The 26,838-nt window shown below is 36.4% G+C and overlaps 2 protein-coding genes and 1 non-coding gene across 3 annotated transcripts in view; 2 read left to right on the top strand and 1 right to left on the bottom strand.

Moving 5' to 3' along the window:
* The window catches only part of LOC124616344 (band 4.1-like protein 4), a 621,141-nt gene extending 616,343 nt beyond the window's left edge, over positions 1-4,798 (top strand). Inside the window, exon 20 of the mRNA XM_047144652.1 lies at positions 2,488-4,798. Coding sequence (XP_047000608.1) covers positions 2,488-2,658 — 171 coding nt within the window. The 3' untranslated portion in view covers positions 2,659-4,798. The remainder of the gene's footprint in view (positions 1-2,487) is intronic.
* The window catches only part of LOC124616345 (cilia- and flagella-associated protein 161-like), a 153,540-nt gene continuing 127,202 nt past the window's right edge, over positions 501-26,838 (bottom strand). The window contains exons 7-8 of the mRNA XM_047144653.1: positions 15,210-15,562; positions 501-2,290 (exon numbers count right to left, since the gene is read on the bottom strand). Coding sequence (XP_047000609.1) covers positions 15,546-15,562 — 17 coding nt within the window. The 3' untranslated portion in view covers positions 501-2,290; positions 15,210-15,545. The remainder of the gene's footprint in view (positions 2,291-15,209; positions 15,563-26,838) is intronic.
* On the top strand, positions 11,196-11,268 carry Trnaa-cgc. The gene has a single exon. It is a non-coding gene; the product is annotated as a tRNA-Ala (tRNA).

A 26,838-nucleotide genomic window follows, 5' to 3' on the forward strand; every position in this document is an offset into this window, starting at 1 on the left:
TGCCCATCAGCTCCTCCTCCACTCTGCTCACAAACAAGCTGCTCTATCTTTGAGTCTTGCCCAGGCACCTTTCACATATAAACGGCAGCAATAGAAGTGCCAGGACCTGGAATTATATTGATTGATAAGTCCATGATGAGTTAAGAATCTCAACTTTCTTGGCAGAGAAATTATAAGAAAAGAACAAGTTAATAATTTAGGACTGATGGTAACAACTCAACAAATAGTGGAAGCATTAAGTCATTGACAGGCACAAAAAAGAATGAAAACTGCTCGAGTTTTTACCTTCACTCCAAAATTATTTACATTCTGACAGAACATTCCATAACATAATTATATGAACATATTGAGCTACATTTTCTTCAGTGTAATTTATTCCTCCAGAATTAATTTCAGATTCAAGCTCAACTTCAGATGATGACATATCAGGGTGAACCTTTGCTAACCTTCTACTTATTACATGCTCACAGAAAACATAATAAAAAACATGAAAACAAAACTACTTAAACAATTCAATTTACTCTGAGTTCTTTAGTAAAGTGTCACATGTGAACAAAGCATAACACAGTCAAGTTTATCCTCGCCACACATGCATCTTCGATATGTTCACTGTGACTGTAGAAACTGAATGTCTAATACAAGTTCTCAGTATGGAGATGTCATCCAGTTTAGGCAAATATATGAAGTCCTTTATGTAATGCCAACTCTTAAACAATACATTCTTTTATGTATGTCTGTTTTAGAGGAAAAAACCAAAAGATGATGACAGTCAGAGAATAGGTCCACTACCCGCAGTCCTGCAGTTGGGATATTTATCATACAGAAACTTGCGGACAGCTATAGTCCAATAGGTATGGTGAGGAGAGAGGGGGGAGGGAGGGGGCACAGCAGCATCCCCCAAAAAACAGAATATAGGGTTGGCAATTCTCTATGGTTATAACATTCAGAGTACTCCTATGTGTCAAAATACATGACAACAACAAAAAATGGACAGATCAACCTACTTTTCAATGTACACTGAACAAATTCAGTGACAATACATGGAAGCCTAAATTCAAAAATTAAATCAGTGCCACAGAGAAATAAAAAGTCGCTTCATTTGAAAACAATGTGTTTCCAAAAAAGTCAATATTGCCATCCATATAAAACTTCTTATTCATTACAAACGCCCATGACTGCAGCTTATCATAATGCTATAGTCTTAATGAATGTGAAGTTTATCAGCATATAAACTGAGCCTTTTTTCATGCTGCACCATGTAATGAAGTTTCCAATACAAAGTTTTCTTGACACTTAATATATGGAATTTTATTCACCTTTTCTCTGGAAATAATATAACACATACCACTGAACTGTTTTCATATCTGATGAGTCCAATGTATGTGCATACTTTCTTTGCACTGAAATATTGAGTTTTATTTCTGCATATAAGAAACCAAGTGGTGCTCAATGCTGCTGAGTAGTTACTTTCCTTTATATGATTGCAGTTGTCTCTGATGGTCACTAATGCTTATTTATTATGAATGGACAAAATTGTTTGAGGGTCTGTTTCCTCATACATTAATTCACTGTCCATAGTTATTTTAGTACAATTTCTAAAACATAAGGTCTCTCTGCAATAAACATTCCATATATCTTTAGATTAGTATTATTTACTAATGATAAATGCCAGTTGCAAGAAGATTGGCTTAAACCCTGACCCAATTACAAAAAATATATCGTTACACTGAAGAAATGATAACTGCTGTCTTTCTTCACTATCATTTTCATATTGTGGTTCCTTCTGCCCATTAATTCATTCATTCATTGTGTTCTGTAGATCCCATCAATACATTAACAAGCGACAAGAAAATCTGTATTCTGTACTGACAACAAATTATTGCTTTGCTTAGTGCTATTCATGCTATTTACAGCTAAATGTAACTGACTAAATTAAAAAGAAAGCTGCTACATTGTAAATCCTACCTCTTCAGCTATATTATACAACTGCTGTTTAACCTGCTGTTGGCAGCTTAACATTACTTGATTAAAGTGGTATTTTTCAGAGAAAATTACTCCTATTTGCAGTACACCACTAATTTTCATGCAACTCTACAATGGATACTCTATTTGGCATGTAACTAACAGAAATTCTCTATTGTTGAATCTAGATGTTCCGATAATTAGTGGAAAGAGTGGCTAATCAGACACATTTTTAACTTCCTTTTGAAACAGCAGGGAGCCCCCATTTCTTGCTTCATGTTAGACAGGAGCTTGTTGAATATCTTCCCACTGTAATATGGACTCCAGTCTGAAAGCAAACAAGGAAGCAAAGGCTATATGAAAATTATTTCTGTGTCCTGAATTGTGAAACTACACAGTACAATCACCTGTAGTGTCACTAAGTAAAATATTTTAATTACAGTCATAACCTTTGTAACTAACACAGACCAATTAATCCTGCACTAACACAATTGTTGAAACGTATTTCATTTGCTTTGCTTTCAGACAAGCACGATGAGCTCTGTTTGGAGCAATGACACAGAGACTATATGTGAAGATGAAGAACCTCTAGAAACTCAAACAATGTACAAGCCCAACAACGGGGATTCATCCAGCAGTAAATCTGATATGGCCAATGGACATGAAGTTGCACATGAAATGAGTACAGAGCTATAATAAAATTTGCACTGGCCAAATTACTGAACAAAAAGAAATTTCATATAAAGACATAAGTCATGTGTGTGATAATGTGAACTAAGTGTTTTACCAGTTGAATTTTGTACCCATCTTATTGTCAGAATACAGTGTTCTGTAGTTGAAAAGGATTTATATAAAATTTTTAATACTGTGTTTTAATAATAGACAAGGAAGAACAAACCAAAGGATGAGGACAATCTGGAGAGAATGTGTTAGTCTGAAATAGAAGACATTTTCAAATACCAAATATTTGAAAGAATGACTTGCAATCAATGTAAAATTTCAATTAGTACTGCAGGTAAAAGCAATGTATCTCTAATATTAGTAATGATGTGCCTGCAACAAGATGAAGTAAAAGAAAGGCCCATTCTCTTTCATTAATCCATGAGCTTTCTACTTCCACTACAGAAGTGTTTACTGATGTGCCATGGTATTGCTTTTTGTCCCCTCATGTTTGTGCTAATGTCATATTGTGTGTGTCTTATTTATGTGAAAATGTATTTAATTTGAAATATATGTGTCTGTTGTATCTGTGGTTATTGTATGTATGCTCAGTGGCATTACTTAGTTTTGTATATAGCATATTCACATTCCACTGTAAATATGCATGGACTGTAAATAATATTTGAAACAAATAACAGACTGAACTACCAAGAGAAAGTATCCCTGTAAAGAAAACCATATCAGATTTTCTTCAGTTTACCAGCCAAAGCATGTAATAATGGTTTATATAGTAGTAGTCCCATTAATCACATGAGCATTATGTTGAATCTCATATATTTTGTTCCTCTTGCCATATTATTTCATTTTATTCCTATAAAGTTAACTGTGGTGCAACCATGAGTTTTAATGTGTTGTTGTTATTTTTAAATAAGGAGAACTGTGTGAAGTTGGCAATTTCTACTGCAGTTAATATTCAGAGTCCTGCAATAGATGTGCTGTGATACTAAACAGTGTACTGACTGACTGTATACTTTCTTATAATAATACCATGAAGGCTCATATTACAAGTAGTTACCAGCCACTGTAATGGGGAGTAAATTTGAATTGTGAGCACCATTGCCCTAAATGAAACAGAAGTTGTACCTATTATCAGATGCTGTACTGAGTAACAAAAATCCCTTTACTTGCCCATATAATGCTGATTTTCCTTTCCTCTCTCTCTCTCTCTTTTTGACAGATATTGCCTCAAAACTATTTTTGAGCTGATTTTCAGCATTGATAATAGCAATAATTATTCTTTGAAGTACAGTGAGCTAATGTTAACTATATAAGAATAGCTCAGAAGGGCATGAGAGTGTATGCTTTGTTTCCCCATTGTACTTGCCATAACTGTCAATGCAACAAAATGTCCGAGGTTGTTCAGAAGTAAATAAGTCACTGATACATGTAAAAACCTTGTCATATTTGTTGCTCCAAACGTAATTTCAACAGGTATTCAGATAGATTGTAACAGACATCTTTATAACAAAAGTGTTTTTAAAAAATACAGAACATCCAATGTATTTGTAAACATCCTGCCAGTCAGAATGAATGTTTAGCTGCCTCAATTCATCACATCATTAAATATTCCAACATGCAGCAAGAATGCTTATACAATATTTGATTATTTTTATCTCAGAAACATGCACTAATTTATGAATTATTCTGAAATTTTGAAATATACATCTTAAATATTATTACTGTTACAGATTTAAGCTTTATCAGATTTTGTATTCTATAATTAACTGTAATGATAAATGAAATGGCTGTGTTAGTAAACAGTCCTTAATGTCCATACCATTTCAAAATATCCCATGATTCATAAAAAGATTGCAGTGGAAAATTATCCAAATTAAACTGATGTGGATGATGCTTCTTTACATGTCAGTTGGATTAAAAATAAGGGGTTGTCATATACATGTTTTTACACTTCACTAAAATTGAAGTAGGTATGGTGAAATTTGTCCATCAAATGTTTCTGCAAAATGTACGTAACTCAAAACATGACTGATGGTATTGTGGTAATCAAATATTTTGTATTACCTTTCATTGTGCTCTTTGTGTGTGATCTACAATTTTATACAAATGTGCAAGTAATGAAAAGATGGGCACATTTTATTTTTTGTCATATATATATTTCCATCCAAAAATTTGTGTTTTTAATAAATGTACTAGAAATTGAAAAGTTCTTCCCTTTTGCTATGTCTGTTAGATATGCAGAAACCTCTTGAAACCAAGATGTTCAGGCCTCTACAAGAAGTGCCTGAAATACCCTCTTATAAAATTATTTTTGAAAATTGTGAATAAACAGGCTAGCCATTACTTACCTTAAGGAGGCAAAGTTCCTAGTATTAGTACATAAATACTTACAGTGGGAAATGCTGAACTTAGCTTTCAGAACCATGGGTTCCTTCTTCAGGGAGGAAAGATAGATTAGTTGGGTGGATGGTTCAAATGGCTCTGAGCACTATGGGACTCAACATCTTAGGTCATAAGTCCCCTACAACTTAGAACTACTTAAACCTAACTAACCTAAGGACACCACACACACCCATGCCCGAGGCATGCCGGCGGTTCCGGACTGCAACGCCAGAACCGCATGGCCACCGCGGCCGGCAGCTGGGTGGAGGGAAGGAGAAGGGAGAGAAGGGCAGTTTATTCTTATATTTTCCTGCTCTTCTTCTCAAACCTCTTTTTGAGTAATCTTTCACATCTTTGCAATCTTCTCCAATCACTCTCTCTTTCCTCCCCAGAAATTGATCACTATATAATGGTTAGACTTCCTGTGTCTGTAATTTTAACTATTTTCTCAGCTTAATTTACCATCTGATAAATTATTGTCAGCATTGCTAATAACATTAAGATACAAAAAACATCTTATACAATCATCAATGCTTGAGCCATGCCTCCATAATCCATATCAACAAAAGTGACAACAGAATTCTTTTGGGAGACACTTGGAAATAAGATCTTATAAATTCCCCTATTTAAATGTGAAAATTTTAGCTGGTTACTTCAATGCCCACGTAAGATGAAAATGAATCTAAAAGAATTGTAAGATACCCAATGCATACAAGAACTAACAGAAATAGAAAATATTGGTCCTTATGTCTACTTATTTTAGAGCCCTTCCAAACACCTGCCTCTACCTTAATCTTTATTAGGTAAATTTAAGATTGATTATATTGCAACAATAACCAACAATAAAAGAGACACCATAAATGCCAATGTCAGGATTGCCAAAGTAAAGTTGAAAATAAGACAAAGATTTACATATAATTGCTCAAACCATACAAAAATAGTTACCAAAAAAAACTTATCAAAAACGGGAATGGATACTTAGGGAGACATAAACAAATCTTTCACAAAAGCAGCTCAAAATCCTTTGGCAAAATGGCATCGAGTGCACATTTTTCGTGTAGTGATGTCTCATTTTCTTTAAAAAGTGATAGTGAGGTTTGTAAAATTTGCTTGAAGAAGGTCAAAAGAGGTATCCTGTGTGTCGACTGCAAGCACTGGTACCAACGATAAATGTGTCAAAGTCAATTTGAAATATATAAAAGATGAACATGACTGGACATGCCGACACTGCTTCATAAGTGCCGCAGAAAATGAAATAACGAACAAGCTAAAGACAAAAGAAAAAATAATAAGCATGTTAACAGATGATTTAGTGTCAATCAATACAAAATATCAAGAACTTCTGAGGAAATATCAAGAGCTGGAAATTAAATATAAAGCAGTGGATTGGAATTATCGCCTAACTCAAGACAATGCCATTGTTAATGGTCATTCCGCGCAGAAAATAAGACTTGTGCTGAAAATAACAAACAAGTAAGTACAGCCCCAGTGATACCATTATCAAACAAATTCTAAGCACTAGTAGTGGATTGTGGTAACACAACAGACATAAACAAACAAGAAAGTAATCACAAAACTGCCGTTAAAGAACCAGAAAAGAACTTGCCAACCTTAAGATGCACCAAAGGGCTCCTTCTTTATGCCAACAGTCATGGAAAAGATCTATCCAAACGTTTTCGTGGAAGTATGCATTCAAAGCATACAGTTTTCACTTAAATCAAGCCTGGTGCAATTTTGATTGCAGTGGTGGAGAATATTACAACAGAAAAAGTCAATTGAACAAAGACGCTCACATTGTGATTATTGGTGGCGGCAACGACGAATACAAAAACGAAAGCAAGACAGCCCTGCGATGTTCCCGTAACATATTACCAAAACTATTTCAAACGAACATTGTCATCACAGAAATGCTAGTGAGACATGATTTACCACTGTGGTCGTGTGTAAACAAAGAGATTCGACACTACAATTCCAAGCTAAAGAAACTGTGTGATAAATTTAGCCATGTACATTTGATAGACTTCAGTAAGATGAGTCGTGATGAACACACAAAACACGGATTCCACCTAAACAGGAAAGGGAAGGTGAAGCTAGTTTCCCACATAAGCAAACTGTGCGAGAAAGACAGTGTGGAGAAAGCTCCAATTGCTCTGGGCTACAACCACGAGACTTTTTTAGAATAAAGGACCATAATAATAGTTTTCAGGGATGTATTTCGGATATGACTGAGTCCCATTCACGCAAAGAAAAGCCAGGCTGTGAAATAAGTGATCAGTCATTGCAGGACAGTTCTAAAAAACCAGTGTATGCAAAATGTCGTAAAAAGTGTAACTCAAACAATTTTGATTCATGCAAGATGGTAAATAAACAAGAAGGGATAACACCCTTAAAGTTAATGCACTTAAATGTGCAATATCTCAGAAACGAACTAGATATACTACAAATATTCACAGAGGAACACTTGCCACATGTACTAGTAATAATGGAACATGGGCTAAAATGCAGTGAAATAATAATTATAGATTAGAAGGTTACATACTAGCAAATAGTTATTGTAGGCAAAACCATAAAGGTGGTGGTGTGGCAGTTTATGTTAATAAGGATATAGAAGCTAAAAAAAAATTCCTTTCTTGAATACCACACCAAAGAAGGATCAATTGAAATGACAGGTAAGGTACTCCACAGTAATGATCTTAAGTTACCAAAGCATAAAGTGATGGAGTATAAAGGCCACCAAATGCTGATGTAATGCTGTTTATGGATAAACTTTGTAGTGTTGTTGGTCAGGCCGGTTCTAATGACCTTATTATATTAGGTGGCTTTAATATAGATGTAAGCTCAAATAGTACAGTAAACTCGAAACTCGGCGATGTATTGACCTCATACAATCTCGTCAATATAGCAAATCTGACACCAGAGTGACGGACACATGTTCCACTAGAATAGATTATGCTATAATCAACAAAGATGTTATAGATAAGGTAAATTACAGTAACTTAGATTTTTTTTATTCTGACCACTTCTGTCAGGTGATAGAACACATAAATTCAGTTGTGCCTACAATAACAAAAATTGTGCTACAGGAACAAATGCTGAATACCTCAAATATTAATGCTCTTAAAGACAAACTAGCAAATGAGAAATGGGATTCTGTGTACCAGGTAAAAGGGTCGGATGAGAAATGGTATGAATTCTACTCAACCCTACTGCATCATTATGAGTATAGTTGTCCAGTCAAAGAAATCCAGAAGGTAGTTAAACACTGTCAAAATGGAAGTAATCCTAGACTAAAACTCCCACCAAATCTGATTAGACTAAGGCAGTAAGAACATGATCTAAACCAGCTTTATAAAGCTACTACTATGCAGGATTTCAAGAAAAAATACAATAGGGCCAAGCAAACTTTTTAAACCGAAATTGTTAACCTAAGGAATCAGATTAACAGCAAAACAACAGAACAGTCTGACAACATAAGCAAAGCATCTTGGAAGCTGATTGACAAATATCGAAAAGGTCCCAACAAGATGAACATGGAATCACTTAGCATAAGACATGATGGTAACATTATAAGAAACCCAGACGCTATATGTAATATTTTTAATAACTACTACACTTCTGGCAAACAATCAACCCATATTATAGATTCACAGGTAGAGACCCGATGCCATCTCACCCAGTGTACCGAATTTGAATTTGTGGAAGTGAATGAGCAGGAGGTTCGCAGGGCAATATACATGCTAAAGAAAAAATTTTCATCTGGATGGGATGGCGTATCCAGTGCTATTACTAAAGCATGCTTAAAAGAAATCTCTAAACCTCTTACTCGCCTGATTAATTGCAGCATTAGAGAAAACATGTATCCAACGTTTGTAAAAATGAGTGTAGTGAAACCAGTGTATAAGAAGTTAAGTAAGGAAGATGTCTCCAACTATAGACCAATATCATTAATTCCCACTTTTAGTAAGATATTTGAAAGCATTATCCTTTATCAGCTAAGTGCTTTTTCACAAAACATAAACTGCTTGTAGATTCGCAGCATGGCTTCAGAAAAGAGCTAAGTACAACCACAGCAGTTACACAGTTCATCCAAGAAGTTAACTGTCTGTTGGATCAGAAGATGCAGACTGCAGGTATATTCTTGGACCTGACAATTGATACAGTAAACCTAGGGTACTTCTTAAAAGCTAAAATCTTATAGTATTGGGGATCAAGCCATGAATCTTAACCAAATACCTGCTGAATTGTAAGCAAAGCACTAAATTGTGATACAAACTAGATAATAAAATCATGAACTCCCAGTCCACCAGTGAACTGTATTACAAAGTGTACCACAGGGCTCACTCCTTGGGCCCTTTCTCTTCCTTATATACAGGGTGTCATAGCTATCTTGTCCACCCAAAATATCTCTGGAACAATAAGAGCTATTGGAAAACGACTTTCACCGGTATCAATGTAGGGCTGGGGCCCATGAATGTACATATTTGGAAACATTCTAAAGCGAAAGAATATGTGTTTTTTAACACAAACTTATGTTTTTTTAAATGGACCTCCTATATTTTTTCTTCAGCAATCCATAGCATGACAAAGCACATACACAATGGCGTTGATTGCATCGCAATATTCCCATTACATCCCGAGATATTAAGACGCGAAGTTGACGCTTGAAACACCCGACATGCGCTGCTAGCGCACGTCCTGAGGCTCAGGCATGAACCCCATGCTGCCCGTAATCGCGCAGCAGACGTATTATTCGTTTCGGACCTCTTGATAAGTATGGAATTGCGATTACGCATGTCAATCACATCGCGATTACGGGCAGCATGGGGCTCACGCCTGAGCCTCAGGACGTGCGCTAGCAGCGCATGTCGGGTGTTTCAAGTGTCAGCTTCGCGTCTTAATATCTGGGGATGTAATGGGAATATTGCGATGCAATCAACGCCATTGTGTATGTGCTTTGTCATGCTATGGATTGCTGAAGAAAAAATATAGGAGGTCCTTTTAAAAAAAACATAAGTTTGTGTTAAAAAACACATATGCTTTCGTTTTAGAATGTTTCCAAATATGTACATTCATGGGCCCCAGCCCTACATTGATACCGGTGAAAGTCGTTTTCCAATAGCTCTTATTGTTCCAGAGATATTTTGGGTGGACAAGATAGCTGGGACACCCTGTATATTAACGACATTGCACAACCCATTAACTCCCATATTGTAAGCTATGCAGATGACACATCAATCTTATTCTATGGGAGTGAATCTAATGAGCTACAATCTCTTGCTACTAGTGGTCTAACAGAAGTAAGAAAATACTTCAATGATCAGGGTCTCAAGGTGAATGTCACCAAATCTCAACTATTAACATTTAAAACAGGCAATTCTCACCACAACAATATGAATAGTGTGTGTAATATCTCTGCAACAGAAAATGGTAACTGTAAATTCCTGGGTGTGTATGTTGATGAAAATTTGTGGTGGACATACCACATTAATTTCATAGGCGGAAAAGTCAGTAGTGCCATATATCTCCTCAGCCAGCTTGCAAAGATGGTTCCTAGCCAAGCACTGAAATTAGTATATTATGGAACACTTTATCCCTTTCTCAATTATGGAATTGAACTATGGGGCTGTGCAGCTGATGTACATTTAAAAAGAATACTACTACTACTACTACAGAAAAGAGCAATAAGACATATACATGGTATGGGACATAGAGATTCATGTCGTGAAGTGTTTGTGCAGCACAAATATCTGACAATATATTCTATGTACATCTTCAAAATAGTCGTATTTTTTTAGAAGTCAACCAACAGAAGCTATCAAGGGCAGTGATGTACATGGTCACAACACTAGAACAAAGTGTAACTATTTCTGTAACAGAACGACATTAAAAATGACTGATAGAAGTCCATATATCAGTGGTTTGATTTGGTATAACAAGCTACCAAATGCTCTATGAACATACACGTGAAATGTTTTTAAAACAAAATTAAAATCTTTTCTAATAGAAGATTGTTTATATTCTTTCAACGAATTTTAAGCTAGTGATTGTAACATGAGGCATTAGCATATCAGTTGTAATGCGACAAATGTAAAAAATAAACATAAGAAGCAACAGCTACAGAATATAGTGTATTTTATAAGTGTAAATATAACCATACTATTAAGTCTGGACGGAGCGAGGTGGTGCAGTGGTTAGCACACTGGACTCGCATTCGGGAGGACGACGGTTCAATCCCGTCTCCAGCCATCCTGATTTAAGTTTTCTCTGATTTCCCTAAATCGTTTCAGGCAAATACTGGGATGGTTCCTTTGAAAGGGCACGGCCGAATTCCTTCCCCGTCCTTCCCTAACCTGAGCTTGTGCTCCGTCTCTAATGACCTCGTTGTCGACAGGACCTTAAAAAACACTAACCTAACATAACCTAACCTATAAAGTCTGATGTTTGCAAAAGCCATCATTACAAAGGCTCCTTGCAAAGAAAATGTAAATAAATAAATGAAAAGATAAGGAAATGGTGGAGATGCTCTCAGTAAAAGGCATAAAGTCCAGAAGAGATGGTATTCCAACCAAACCATGGAAAAATGGAATGACTTTATTCAACGAGGATAATCAGAGCAGAAAAAAAGCATTCTTGATAAAATCTGTGTTGAAAGTCTGAAAGAAGACAAAAAATAACACCAGAAAGTTTTATAACATTTTATGGAAGGATTATAAGAATATTAGCCTTAATCTCTGTATTTTAAAAGGAAGATCAACATTCTAGTACCAAACAGGGAGGAAAATTGCCAATGTTTGACAGCTATTTTGATGTCTTTAAACTGGGAAGAACCACAGAAGAGACTTAAATTCTAAGAATCACTACAATTTCACACAAGTTAAAAACCACTGAACAATAAAACATGCAGGGAAAGATAGAGTACTCACAAAAATGTGGAAAAGTGGATGGGCATGCTAGCAGAGAAACTACATAAAGTGCAATATTTGAGAAAAAGAAAAAAAAATCTCTGAAAACTGAACAGTGGCCTCAAACACTCACTACATATCTGACTCAGACAACCATGAGGAATTTTGCTGCTTACCTGTTTCCTACAAATTATTTTCCAGTGTCTTATTAAATATAGAGAAAAAAGAGGTTGACTACCAGTAGGATGAATATCAAGACAGTTTCAGGAGAGTGAAATCCTGTGTGGAACAAATCTTTTGTTTCAAATGAAGTGATCATATGGCACTATTGGCTGGGAGGCCCCATCTTTTTATTTGATCAAACAATGGAAATTCCAGGTAGGAATATCAGCAATGTAGGAAAAGATAGATTACTACTTACTGTAAAGATGATACATTAAGTTACAGACAGGCACAATTAAAAGACTCTTACACAAAGCTTTCAGACACAGACTTCATCAGAAAAAGAGCAACTTATTCATTATCCATACACACAAGCAAGCACACCTCACGTACACATGATCTCCAACTCCAGAAGCTGTGACCCAAGCTGCCAGAGATGATGGTCATGTGTGTATGAGGTGTGTTTGCTTGTGTGTATGATTGGTGTGTGTTTCTATTTTCCTGATGAAGGCTGTAGCCGAAAGCTTTGTGAATCATTTGTGTATGATCAGTCAAAGGAAAAGACAGTAGTCATGAACAAAGAAGAAGAAGAAGCAGCGTGTGGCTCTCTTTACAGACATACATTCGTCAAAAGTTTGAAAGGATCTGGAACAGACTGAAGAGACCAACTTTACAGCATGTGGCTCTTTTTACAGACATACATTCCTCTTAAGTTTGGATGAATTTGGCATGGATCGAAAAGACCCAGTTTAAATCAGTTATTATGGGAAACTCTTTTCAAGTTAAATTTGAGAGCCATCTGAGATGGAGATAAGCCAACAGTCTGTCACTGACGTTGTTTATCCTGGGTATAACAATGAGACACAAAAAGCTGCAATAATCTTAGCAGAAACAGTCTCTCCTCCTGTTCCATTCACTTATGGAGCAAGGGTAGTACACGGTGTAATTTATCTAATCTTGTCTTCAAAGCCCCTATGAGAATGATACACTGGAAGATGTGTTATATTCCTAGATTCCTCACTTAATACTAAGTAAGTAGGGTTTCATGGGTTAGATGACATCCATCAGGCATCTGCCACTTCTTCTCCAGCATTTATGTAATGCTATCCCACTGGCGAAACAAATCTGTAACCATTCATGCTGCTCTTCTTTGTACATTTTCAGTACACCTGTTAGCCCTATTTGGTATGGATCCCACACTTCAGCAATACTCTACAATGGTTCTTATTTGTAGACTGAGTATACTCTCCAGTATCCTACGAATGAGCCACAGTCAGCCATCTGCTTTACCTAGGTTTAAGCATAAAGTCAAATATTTGCAAAAATTGGAAATCTTAACATTATCTGAATGGATATTTGTGCAGCAATTTCAAATAGTGCTTTACTAAAGATAACTTCATCATCTGAAAATTTCCTAAGTTACAATTGCTGTCAGGTTATCAACATGCAACATGAACAGCAAAGTCCCAACACACATCCCTAAGGAGTGCCTGAAGTTAACTTCTACAACTCTGGACAGTTCTATATCCAATGCTGTATCTGAAATCCTCAGTCCAGTCACAAATGGTCACATTTATGTTAATAAGCTTTGGCTGGAATTGAGTAAAATGTTTTTCAGAAATCAAGAATAACAGTAACTGCATCCACCTGTTTCCCTTGATCCATGGCTTTCAGAATGTCATGGGAGAAAATGTTAGTTGGTATCTGCAAGATCAATGTTTACAGAATCATTCTGTTAGATATACTTCGCTTCATTTGAGTTCATAATATATTCTAAGACTCTATAAAGATAGAAGTCAATGCTACTTGATGGTAGTTTTGTAGATCACTTCAAATAACAGTAAAATCAAATCAAGGTAGACCTACCTAGTATTTCTAATGTGGTGCCACAAAACACTGTAAAGGATTTAGTCATGGCTTGATGATGTATATGTGCTTCAAACAATGCCAAATCTAGCTCCTACATAAAAAGGCCTTTGTGAACCTCGCTGTTGGTAGAACTGGAATAGTAAAAACTCCTCTCAGTGATTGTTCAATAGTGACAGAAAGCTAGATCCCTGTGTGGCAATGGCAATCATTCAAACAAAATGTTACACTACTATCTGGTCAATGTCTTCTCTGCTGGCCTGGAGTATATCATTCTTGTTTTCAGCAATGAAATGGCACATTGTACTCTCAACTGGAACTCTCCTGATGGCCTTCCATATAACTCAAATTTGGTGGAGCGATTTTGGAGCTCAAGAATTCTTGGTGCAATGTTTTCTTGCTCTCTGTAATCATATCCTGTCATTTGTGCTGCTGGAAGACTGCACTCTTGTCAATGTTATGCAACTTTCCATTGCATTTTTCTTTCTTTGGAACTGACAGTGGTAATACTGGTAAGCCAATAGTGCTGACACACAAAGCAGCACATGGGATTAGAAATTCAAGGCCTCACCCTGAGGTTGATGAAACAGGCCATTATGCATTAAAGCAAAGCTCAGCAATAAAATGTCATTCATCCTCTTCAGAACAGTGAAGCCTGCCTTTTCACATTCATCCTGTAATTTTTTGATGATTACATACAATGGGTCTCCAAGAAATAAAAAACATTACTAAATAGTTCTAAGTAACTTTACCTTTCTTTTGGAGATGGCACTGCCTGTCACGAGACAGAACAAATGGAAAGTGATGGAAGTACTTCATTACAAATCATTGGGCCAACTAAATGTATCGTTAATACTTTACATGAAGCTGGCAAAGAAGCTCTAGGTGAAGCAGTTAATTGCAAGGGGACAAAATCAATATATTATTTTTACAGGTATAGAGAAAGAGGTACAAATAAAGAAAGCAAATACAGAGAACTTATAATTAAACTTCCACCACTCGAGCCAGTGTAGATGGAAAAATATTTACTGTACAGGTACCCAACTTAATAAGAATGATGTTCAGACTGCATTGTCAGTAGTGTTAGTCTCATGACTTGCCATTTGGCGCATTATGACTTGTCATTAAGAGCCAGTACAGTTACAGCAACATAGGGAGGAACTTGGTCCCCAAGGATCAAGGACATGCAGTGTGAATGGCACACATTAGTGTAGTTTGCTTTGCTAACATGTGAAGAGAGAGGTGCTATGGACTCACTTTTCTGATGCACAATGGAGCTCCAACTCACAGTGCTCATGAGGTCACCCACTTACTAAATAACAAGTTTGGAGAAGACCAATCATTGGCTGACCATTCCAAACTGCATGGCCACCGATATCACCAGATTTGAACCTGTATGATTTCTGACTGTAGGGTTACCAGAAGGACAAGGTTCATCAACAGGACACTAACACGTGTTCGAGATTGAAGACAAGAGGTTGAAGATGAGCATAGCAAGAGAGGTAGCCAACATCCCATCTGAGATGTTTCAGCAGCAGTAGAGCAGTCTCTAGTGCAGTTCCAGGCTGTTGTGGATGCAGATGATTGTCACATTCAGCAATGTTTGCAACCTGGAACATAAACATGGTACACAGTTAACAAATGTTCCCTGCCCATGTGGAAATTAAAATGTGTTTATTTCACTGCTTTATTCATTATTTCTCTTTCACATATCCTTACAAATGTTTCACATAGTTTTGTTATCCTATGCTCACTCAATTTTTCGTGAGCATCCTCTCAAGTATTGAAAGATTAAAACTGCTAAATACTCAACATATTTGGGACAAGATAGAATTAGGAGGGCAACAAGCAAAAATTAGAAAAATACTGATGGAAATGAAAGTTTAAACTTGGGAAAAAACTTGTAATGAAATTGATAATCTTTTTAATGGTAAAAGCAGCTCAGAAGCATAGAGGATATTGAAAATACTAGGAAAAAAATTCATAAGAAATACAATAAATTAAATGTATTAGTATTCAGTCTTGGTAAAAATATTTTAAAGAACTGTTGACAGAAAATAGGATAATTTTTTTGGACACAATTAACGACGACACAGAGATAACATAAAATAATGAAGGCATTTCTTTGGTCATAGAGATACTAAAAGATTCAGTCAAAACTTTAAAGAATGTAAGAGCTGCAGGAAATTAAAAAAAAAAAAGGCACAGAGGAATTAATGACATTAACTATCAGTGGACACGGATTAAATCAGTGGGCAAAGTTGAAAATTTGTGATGGACCAGGATTCGAAACTGTCTGCTGTTTACTAGACATGTCCAAAAGAACAGACACCCTTTTGATTCTACAGTCACGATGAATCAAGGCACAAAGTAATAAATGACATAAGCTACAAATGTGCATTGACTAAATCAATGGGGAAAGTTGAAAATTTGTGCAGAATTGGGACTCGAACCCAGGTCTCCTGCTTACTGGGCAGATGCACTGACCACTTTGCTATCTGGATGGTGCAATGGTCAGTGCAACTGCCTAGTAAACAGGAAACCTCAGTTCGAATCCTGAACCAGTACAAATTTTTAACTTTCCTCGTTGATTTAATCAAGGCCCACTTGCAGCTAATGTTATTAATTCCTTTGGGTCTTGATTCATAGTGGCTGCAGGATCAAAATTACATGAAATTACATGAAATTTTGAAAAATCTTTTTGAAAAATATTTATGTGGCAAGACCAAACCAAAAGATTGGAAAGTACGATTTATATTAACAATTCGCAAGAAAGGGGGAAAAAGATGAGTGCAAGAATTTTAGAGGAATAACTGCGACTAATATATTTTGCAGACTTTATGGAAGGATTATTGAACTTTTATTTGAAACAATATAAGGAAATTGCAGCTGAAGAACAAGCTGGCTTCAGAGTAGCAAGATCAATTATAGACCATAAACTTTGTTTGCAACAAATACTTACAAAGAAAAATATTCAAAATCAGCCTCCTTACTTAGTATTTGCAGGCACAGATAATATACCTTTAAACAATTTGTGGAAATCTTTAAAATTATCTAATATTAATCTTATAATTAAAGCAATTCAGAACCCATATGAAAACTCCACAACAAAATAAAAATAAAAAATGTCTCTCACTTGCATTTAAATTTACGAATGGATTATGTCAGGGATATAGACTATCACCAACACTTTATAAAAAATGTATTGGAAAATTATAAGGAGAAATGTAACAACTTGAGAATCCCAATAAATGATGTTACTACATATTCACTAACTTTGCTGAATACCAGGTAGTTTTAGCACAAGATAAAGAAGGTACCGATATATCACCAGGAAATTAACAGAGGGATATAAAAAATGGGACCTTCAAGTCAATATGAAAAATTAAATACATGGTAATAGGAGAAACAAATCCATATTTGGCACTGGGTGATGGGATGGAAATAATTAGACTCTGAAGAGTACAAATATCTAGGAGTAAAAATCACACAATATAAGGAAATTAATTCTAGAATAAATGCTGGAAAGTTCACTATTGGAACATTAAATGATGTTTTACAGGATCAAACATTTGAAAAGAATCAAAAGTAAAATCTGAAAAAACAATTATTAGAAGCATTGTGATAAATGGATTAGATGTATTGACAGTTAAATAATAATTAACACCACAGAGCTCAGAGCCATTTGAATCATTTGAACCAATTAACGAAAAGATTGATGGCAACTGAGATGGACACACAGAGATGGTGTGGAGGTATATCCAGACACAGAAGGGTCAGAAATGAAGTCATCAGGAAGGAAATGGATGTCACAAGTTTGACTGTTAATTTTTTGAAAGGAAAACAACTTATATGATATGGCCATTTGAAAAGGATGTCAGAGGAGAGATTGCCACTACAGATCATGGAATGGAAACCACGAGGGCGGAAGAAAAGAGGGAGACCAAAGGCCAAATGGATAGAAAGAATTCAGACATCATTAGAAGAAGAAATAGTGAGGAAAAATTATTGAGAGATAGGCACAAATGGAGAACGAAAACCAAATCTGATACATAATCTTGGGTTACCAGAAAATGTAAATACATTGTAAAACTGGGAAAATAATAATGAAATGCAGATTTAAATTAAATAAACTGCAATCATTAAGGAGATGGGGCCTGGATAAATTCAAGGGACCAGAAAATTTTGAGTTTCAGAGGGAACATTACACAATGGGAGGGGGGGGGGGGGGGGGGGTGAGACAGGGCCTAGTAGAAATTTAGAAATTCCTGGATAACACATGGGACACTAACTTTAATAGATAAAAACAGAAAATATAAAACTGCAGCAAATGAAGTGGGTGAAATGAGGCTGACAAAGTGCAAAATGGCTAAGCAGGAATGACAAGAGGGCAAATGCAAGTCTGTAAGAGAATGCATGGCAACAGGAAACTAAAGAGATCATAGAGAAAAGGGAAGCAACTGCATGAATATCAAGAACTCAGATGACAAGGCAGTGCTAAGCAACAATACGAAGGCTGAAAGTTGGAAGGAATATACAGGGTGATTTTGCTAAACGGAGACAAACTGCAGGAAATGATCCCTGAGAGGATAAGGAGCAAGAAAGATCATATGAACATATGGCCAAAAATGTGTTCCCAGGGAGGTACACCCACTTGATGGGGATGGAGATGAAAGCTCATTGACAGTGCAGTTTTCAATGACTGAAAGCACACATAAGAACACATTAGACAAGTGGGCATGTTCTGTCTGTACTAGTATTTTAGCTCCACACTGAAGGAAGCAGTGAGCTGGAACACCATCAGGTAGTGACCATCACCAAAGGCACATCTGCCAGCAGGGATGCAGGATCAGCCAGAGGAAGTGTATATATTTTTCACCTGTGAAGGGTTGTGGATAGATGACTGGTTCCATGAGGCGATCACTAATAATCACAGCCCTCACATAAAGGCTGAGTCAGTACTAATGGTTCACTGCCACCACACCATGAAGATTCTCTGCAGTCCACAGGTGTATGTTTTGAATGGTGTTGTGATGGTTGATGATACAGCCCCTTGTAAAAGTAGCCTCATCTGTGAATAATGTGGATGACAGAAATCCAGCACCACTGTGGCCTGTGTGACAAACCACCAATAAAACTGTCATCATGGATGCAACTTCACACTGTTAGTGATATGGACAGTGGCAGTTGTTGTGGATAATGGTCCACGCAGTTTTCTGGCTTACCCTGCGTTGGCAGGCTACCTGCCTGGTGCTGATACTGGGATCACTGTTGACGATGTTTTATCTCCATGTAGCTGAATTAAAACAAGTGATGCTGAGGGAATAGATTAGGAAATGAGATATTAAAAGAAGTAGATACAATTCTACTATTTGGGGAGTAAAATAACTGATGAAGGCCACAGTAGAGAGGATATAAAATTCAGACTGGCAACAGTACAAAAAGTATTTATGAAAAAGGGGAATTTGTTAACATCTAATATCAATTTCAGTATTAGGATGACCTTACTAAATCTATTTGTCTGGAGTGTAGCCTTATATTGAAGTGAAATGTGAACAATAAGCAGTTCAAACACGGAGTGAATGGAAGCTTTTGAATGGAGTGCTACAGCAGAATGCTGAAAATTAAATGAGTGGATAGAATAACAAAAGAGGAGGTAGTGAACTGAATTTGGGAAGAAAACAAATTTGAGGCATTACTTCACTAAAAGACAGAATCAGCTGATAGGATACCCCCTGAAAAACCACGAAATTGTTACTCTGGTAATGGTTGAAGTGTCGATGATAAAAATTATAGAGAGAGACCAGGACTTCATTTCAGTAAGCAGGTTCAAATGGATGCCGGTTGCGATACTTATACAGAAGTGAAGAGGCTTGCACAGGATAGACTAGCATTGAGAGCTACATGAAATCAATCTTCTGACTTAAGATCGCAATAACAGTGACATGATTTCAGCCAAATTTCCAGTTACACTATTCGTGTAATAATAAAAAATAACAGGATACCCCAGTCAGAATTAGAAAACATCAAACAACAAGTACAACAAATACTGGAACAAAATAATGTGCAATCAGAAGAAGAAGAAAATACAGTAATGGACTCAAACATCCCAGAGCAAACAAACAAAGAACAACATGCATCAATTAAACAAACAGAGGAAAACAAAATCTTAAGACAGCCGCCAGAACAAGCACAAATAGAACACGAAGTGACACACATGTTAGATATGGAAGAAAAATTTCAGCTGACATATATAGACACAAATACAGACATTACACCATTCTCGCATAGACCACCAAATAACCCACAAGTCGAAACAACAATAACAGCTATCAACACAATCATACACAACAAAATAAATGAAAATACAACTATGGAAGAGTTACAACTACTGGTTTATATAGGAGCGCTCACTACACTAAATGTACACACTAGGCAGAGATCAGAACCAACCAACACACAGAAGAAACCCACACAACCAGCATGGCAACACAGACTACAGATCAGAATAGAAAAACTGAGAAAAGACATCGGACAGCTAACACAATTTATAAGAAATGAAATATATGACAAAAACGAAAAAGGTTAGGTAAAATCTCACAACAAGAAGTGATAGAGCAATTAGATGAAAAGAAGCAGAAGTTACAAGCATTGGCCAAACGACTTAGAAGATACAAAAAAAGTTAAAATAGAAGGAAACAAAACCAAACATTCAACACAAACCAAAAGAAATTTTACCAGACAGTAAATAGATAGCACACACATTAAAATAGACAATCCACCAAACATAACAGACACGGAACACTTCTGGAGCAACGTATGGTCAAACCCAGTACAACATAACAGACATGCATGGTGGATACAAGCAGAAACAGAGACATACAAAACGATACCACAAATGCCTGAAGTGATAATTTTGCAACATGAAGTCCCCCGAGTAATTAATTCTATGCACAAATGGAAAGCCCCTGGAAAAGATAAAATAGCAAATTTCTGGCTAAAGAAGTTCACCTCAACACATTCACATCTAACTAAATTATTTAAGATATAATAGAGGGAAACATTCCACATGGGAAAAATATACCTAAAAACAAAGATGATGTGACTTACCAAACGAAAGCACTGGCAGGTTGATAGACACACAAACAAACACAAACATACACACAAAATTCAAGCTTTCGCAACCAATGGTTGCTTCATCAGGAAAGAGAGGGAAAAGCGAAAGGATGTGGGTTTTAAGGGAGAGGGTAAGGAGTCATTCCAATCCCAGGAGTGGAAAGACTTACCTTAGGGGGAAAAAAGGACAGGCATACACTCGCATACACACACATATCCATCCGCACATACATAGACACAAGCGGCTTGTGTCTGTAAGTCTTTTCGCTCCCGGGATTGGAATGACTCCTTACCCTCTCCCTTAAAACCCACATCCTTTCGTCTTTCCCTCTCCTTCCCTCTTTCCTGATGAAGCAACCGTTGGTTGCGAAAGCTTGAATTTTGTGTGTATGTTTGTGTTTGTTTGTGTGTCTATCAACCTGCCAGCGCTTTCGTTTGGTAAATCACATCATCATTGTTTTTAGATATAAATTATTTAACAGTTACATTGCAGACCCATACACAGTCCCTGATACACTTACACAAGGAATAACTCATCTGAAACCTAAAGATCAAGCAGACACAGCAAACCTAGAAAAATATCGCCCCATAACATGCGTACCAACAATATACAAAATATTAACTTCAGTCATTACACAGAAATTGATGACACATACAACACAGAACAAAATTATAAATGAGGAACAAAACGGCTGCTGCAAAGGAGCATGAGGATGTAGAGAGCAACTGATAATAGATGCAGAGGTGACATATCAAGCTAAAACTAAACAAAGGTCGCTACACTACGCATACATTGATTACCAAAAAGCTTTTCATAGTGTACCCCACTCATGGTTACAACAAATATTGGAAATATACAAAGTAGATCCTAAATTGATACAGTTCCTAAACATAGAAATGAAAAATTTGAAAAACACACTTAATATCCAAACAAATTCAAATAATATCACATCACAGCCAATACAGATTAAGTGTGGAATATACCAAGGAGATTCATTAAGTCCTTTCTGGTTCTGCCTTGCTCTGAACCCACTATCCAACATGCTAAATAATACAAATTATGGATATAATAGTACTGGAACATACCAACACAAAATCACACATTTGCTACACACGGATCATCTAACACTACTGGCAGCAACAAATCAACAACTCAACCAATTACTAAAGATAACAGAAGTATTCAGCAATGATATAAATATGGCTTTTGGAACAGACAAATGTAAGAAAAATAGCATAGTCAGAGGAAAACACACTAGACCAGAAGATTACATATTGGATAACCACAGCGACTGCATAGAAGCGATGGGAAAAACAGATGCCTATAAATATCTAGGATACAGACAAAAAATAGGAATAGATAACACAAATATTAAAGAAGAACTAAAAGAAAAATAAAGACAAAGACTAACAAAAATACTGAAAACAGAACTGACAGCAAGAAACAAGACAAAAGCTATAAATACTTATGCTATACCAATATTGACCTACTCATTTGGAGTAGTGAAATGGAGTAACACAGACCTAGAAGCACTCAATACACTTACACGATCACAATGCCACAAATATAGAATACATCACATACATTCAGCAACAGAAAGATTCACATTAAGCAGAAAGGAAGGAGGAAGGGGATTTACTGACATAAAAAACCTACATTTTGGACAGGTAGAAAATTTAAGAAAATTCTTTATAGAATGAGCAGAAACTAGCAAAATACACAAAGCAATCACTCATATAAATACATCAGCTACACCATTGCAATTTCATAACCACTTCTACAACCCTTTAGATCACATAACATCAACAGATATGAAGAAAGTAAACTGGAAACAGAAAACAATACATGGCAAGCACCCGCATCATCTATCAAAGCCTCACATCGATCAAGACGCATCCAACACATGGCTAAGAAAAGGCAATATATACAGTGAGACAGAAGGATTCATGATTGCAATACAGGATCAAACAATAAACACCAGATATTACAGCAAGCGGATTATTAAAGATCCCAATACCACAACAGATAAATACAGACTTTGCAAACTACAAATAGAAACAGTAGGTCACATCACAAGCAGGTTTTCAATACTAGCAAATACAGAATACACCAGAAGACATGACAATGTATCAAAAATAATACATCAACAACTTGCCATACAACATAAACTAATAAAACAACACGTTCCCACATACAAGTATGCACCACAAAATGTACTGGAGAATGATGAATACAAATTATACTAGAACAGAACCATTATAACAGATAAAACAACACATAACAAACTTGACATCATATTCACCAATGAAAAGAAGAAATTAACACAATTAATTGAAATATCCATTCCCAATACAACAAATATACAGAAGCAAACGGAGAAAAAATTGAAAAATACATCCAACTGGCTGAGGAAGTCAAGGGCATGTGGCATCAGGATAAAGTTGACATTATACCAATTATACTATCAACTACAGGAGTCATACCACACAATATCCACCAGTACATCAACGCAATACAGCTGCAGCCAAAGGTATATATAAAACTTCAGAAATCTGTAATTATTGATACATTTTCAATTACCCAAAAGTTCCTAAATGCAATGTAACATATACTGTACAGTTAAAAGGAAGTCATGCTTGATCAAGGTCCATGTCACTTGTACTTTTTAACCAGACATAACATCTGAGAAAGGAAAGAAATAATAATAATAACCATCAGATGAGCAAGATGTATGAGACAGGCGAAATTCCCTCAGACTTCAAGAATAATATAATAATTCCAATCCCAAAAAAAGCAGGTATTGACAGATGTGAAAATTACTGACCTATGAGTTTAATAAGTCACAGCTGCAAAATACTAACATGAATTCTTTACAGACGAATCGAAAAACTGGTAGAAACCGACCTCGCGGAAGATCAGTTTGGATTCCGTAGAAATGTTGGAACATGTGAGGCAATACTGACCCTACAACTTATGTTAAAAGAAAGATTAAGGAAAGGAAAACCTATGTTTCTAGCATTTTTAGACATACGGAAAGCTTTAGACAATGTTGACCGGAATACTCTTCTTTCAAATTCTGAAGGTGGCAGGGGTAAAATACAGGGAGCGAAAGGCTATTTACAATTTGTACAGAAAGCAGATGGCAGTTATAAGAGTCGAGGGACATGAAAGGGAAGCAGTGGTTGAGAAGGGAGTGAGACAGGGTTGTAGCCTCTCCCCGATGCTACTCAACCTATATATTGAGCATGCAGTAAAGGAAACAAAAGTTCGGAGTAAGTATTAAAATCCATGGAGAAGAAATAAAAACTTTGAGGTTCACTGATGACATTGTAATTCTGTCAGAGACAGCAAAGGACCTAAGAAGAGCAGTTGAACGGAATGGACAGTGGTTGAAAGGAGGGTATAAGATGAACATCAACAAAAGCATAACGAGGATAATGGAATGTAGTTGAATTAAGTCGGGTGATGCTGAGGGAATTAGATTAGGAAATGAGACACTTAAAGTAGTAAGGGAGTTTTGCTATTTGGGGAGCAAAATAACTGATTATGGTTGAAGTAGAGAGGATATAAAATGTAGACTGGCAATGGCAAGGAAAGCATTTCTGAAGAAGAGAAATTTGTTAACATCGAGTATTGATTTATGTGTCAGGAAGTCATTTCTGAAAGTACTTGTATGAAAGGTAGCCATGTATAGAAGTGATAAATAGTGAAGACAAGATGAGAACAGAAGCTTTTGAAATGTGGTGCTACAGAAGAATGCTGAAGATTAGATGGGTAGATCACATAACTAATGAGGATGTATTGAATAGAATTGGAGAGAAGAGAAATTTGTGGCACAACTTGACTAGAAGAAGGGATCGGTTTGTAGGACATGTTCTGAGGCATCAACGGATCACCAATTTAGTGCTGGAGGGCAGCGTGGAGGATAAAAATCATAGAGGGAGACCAAGAGATGAACACATTAAGCAGATTCAGAAAGATGTAGGCTGCAGTAGGTACTGGGAGATGAAGAAGCTTGCACAGGATAGAGTAGCATGGAGAGCTGCATCAAACCAGTCTCAGGACTGAAGACCACAACAACAACAATAATTAACATTTTAGTTTTTACTTTTATGTGTCATGAAAATGTTAACAATGAGGAAGCAATGTATAAATTATTGCTTTAGGACTTCTCTTCGCTTTCAGTTCTGTAAGAAAACATAATTTTACAATTGTTGCTTTTCATTTTTTTTTTTTTTTTTTTTTGACAACTCTGAAACATTTGTAGACAAGCATTCTTTTTTACATCGCATTCAAATATTTCTATTTTTCAACCTTTTCATTATGCCAACCATTTGGTCTAGCTGATTGGTCTTGCTGATTAAGTCTTTTGTGCAAAGTACCAAAAAGCCCATTTGTTACTTTTTCTGTTTTAAAGTGTCTCTTTCATTATATTTTTCATTGTACCACTTTGGAAATGAAGGTGTTCACGAAGAAACCCAATGACATTTTTGTCCATTCTTCTGTTAGTTGTCACTGCACTTAAGGACAACTGGGTTTTGCACTGTTTAGCCGAACATTTGTGTTATTCCAGAGTCTTATTTTCCTTGATAGCAAGCATCACTCTACTTCCAATTATGAAGACATAATTGCAAAATTTTTGCCAGCCACTTTCTCATTTTCAAATGCTTATGGGTTGTTTGCCTGTAAGTCAACAGTTTGCTTAAATCATTCTTAGCATCCATTAAAAGTATATAAAACAGTGATGATCACTTATGGACTACTGAAACACCTGCAAAGCAGCCAGTTAATATGTAAAATACAGCATAACATGTTTTCAAGCCCAGACCATGTATAAATCTGAACTGGGATGTGGCTTGCACCATAATGAAAACAATAGTTTCAGTTACTCACCTTTGTAACCACACATTAGTATTTCATTACCTCTTTAAATACGCATTATGCATGACAAGTAATTTTTCTGCAAATGTAGTAGTAAAGTTCTTGTGGAATGTGAATACTTTAGGATTAAAGGAGATCACTCACTGAAAAGCAGAAGCAATGAGTTGTCAATAGGCAAACACAAAGAAAGAAAACTTGACAGCTTTTGGAGTTATCCTTTCACACACACACACACACACACACACACACACACAAACACACACACACACATGCCTACATTGTTAGACTGACATTGCCACAATGCTATTTTTCAGCAGATGGAGTGGTTGTGGTTAGGATAGTGTTAGGTGGGGTGGGTAGAGGGAGAGGGAGGTAGGAGGCAAGAAGAGGATTTGGGGTAGGTGGCTAGGGGTTTGGAGGGTGTTGCCTGGTTTGGCTGCTAGGAGTGCAGGAGGGAAGGATGGCATGTATATGGACCGGCATGATTATAGTGGCCGATGAAAAGAGGCACGTACTGAAGGCGATCTGGAGACACGAATTGGGAGGGAATGACAGGATGAAGGAGGAGAAACTGCTGGCTGGAGGGTGTGGGGACAGTAAGTTACCTGAGATTGAGACCAGGATGATTACAGAAGCAGAGGATAATTTTTAAGAACCACTCCCATCTGTGTAGTTCAGAGAAGCTGTTGGTTGAGGGAACTATATAGATGGCTTGGGTTGTGAAGCAGCCATTGAAGTTGAGTCTCTTGTGCTCAGCTCCATGTTGTGCCTCAGGTGGTCAACTTTGTTCTAGACAACAGTTTGATGGTCATACCAACATTTGTTAGTTATACCAACATTTGGTATGGCTGTGCAGTGTTTACAGCAGAGTTGGTAAATGACATGGCT

The sequence above is a fragment of the Schistocerca americana genome, chromosome 5, assembly GCF_021461395.2.
Source record: "Schistocerca americana isolate TAMUIC-IGC-003095 chromosome 5, iqSchAmer2.1, whole genome shotgun sequence".
Classification (NCBI taxonomy): Eukaryota; Metazoa; Arthropoda; class Insecta; order Orthoptera; family Acrididae; genus Schistocerca; species Schistocerca americana.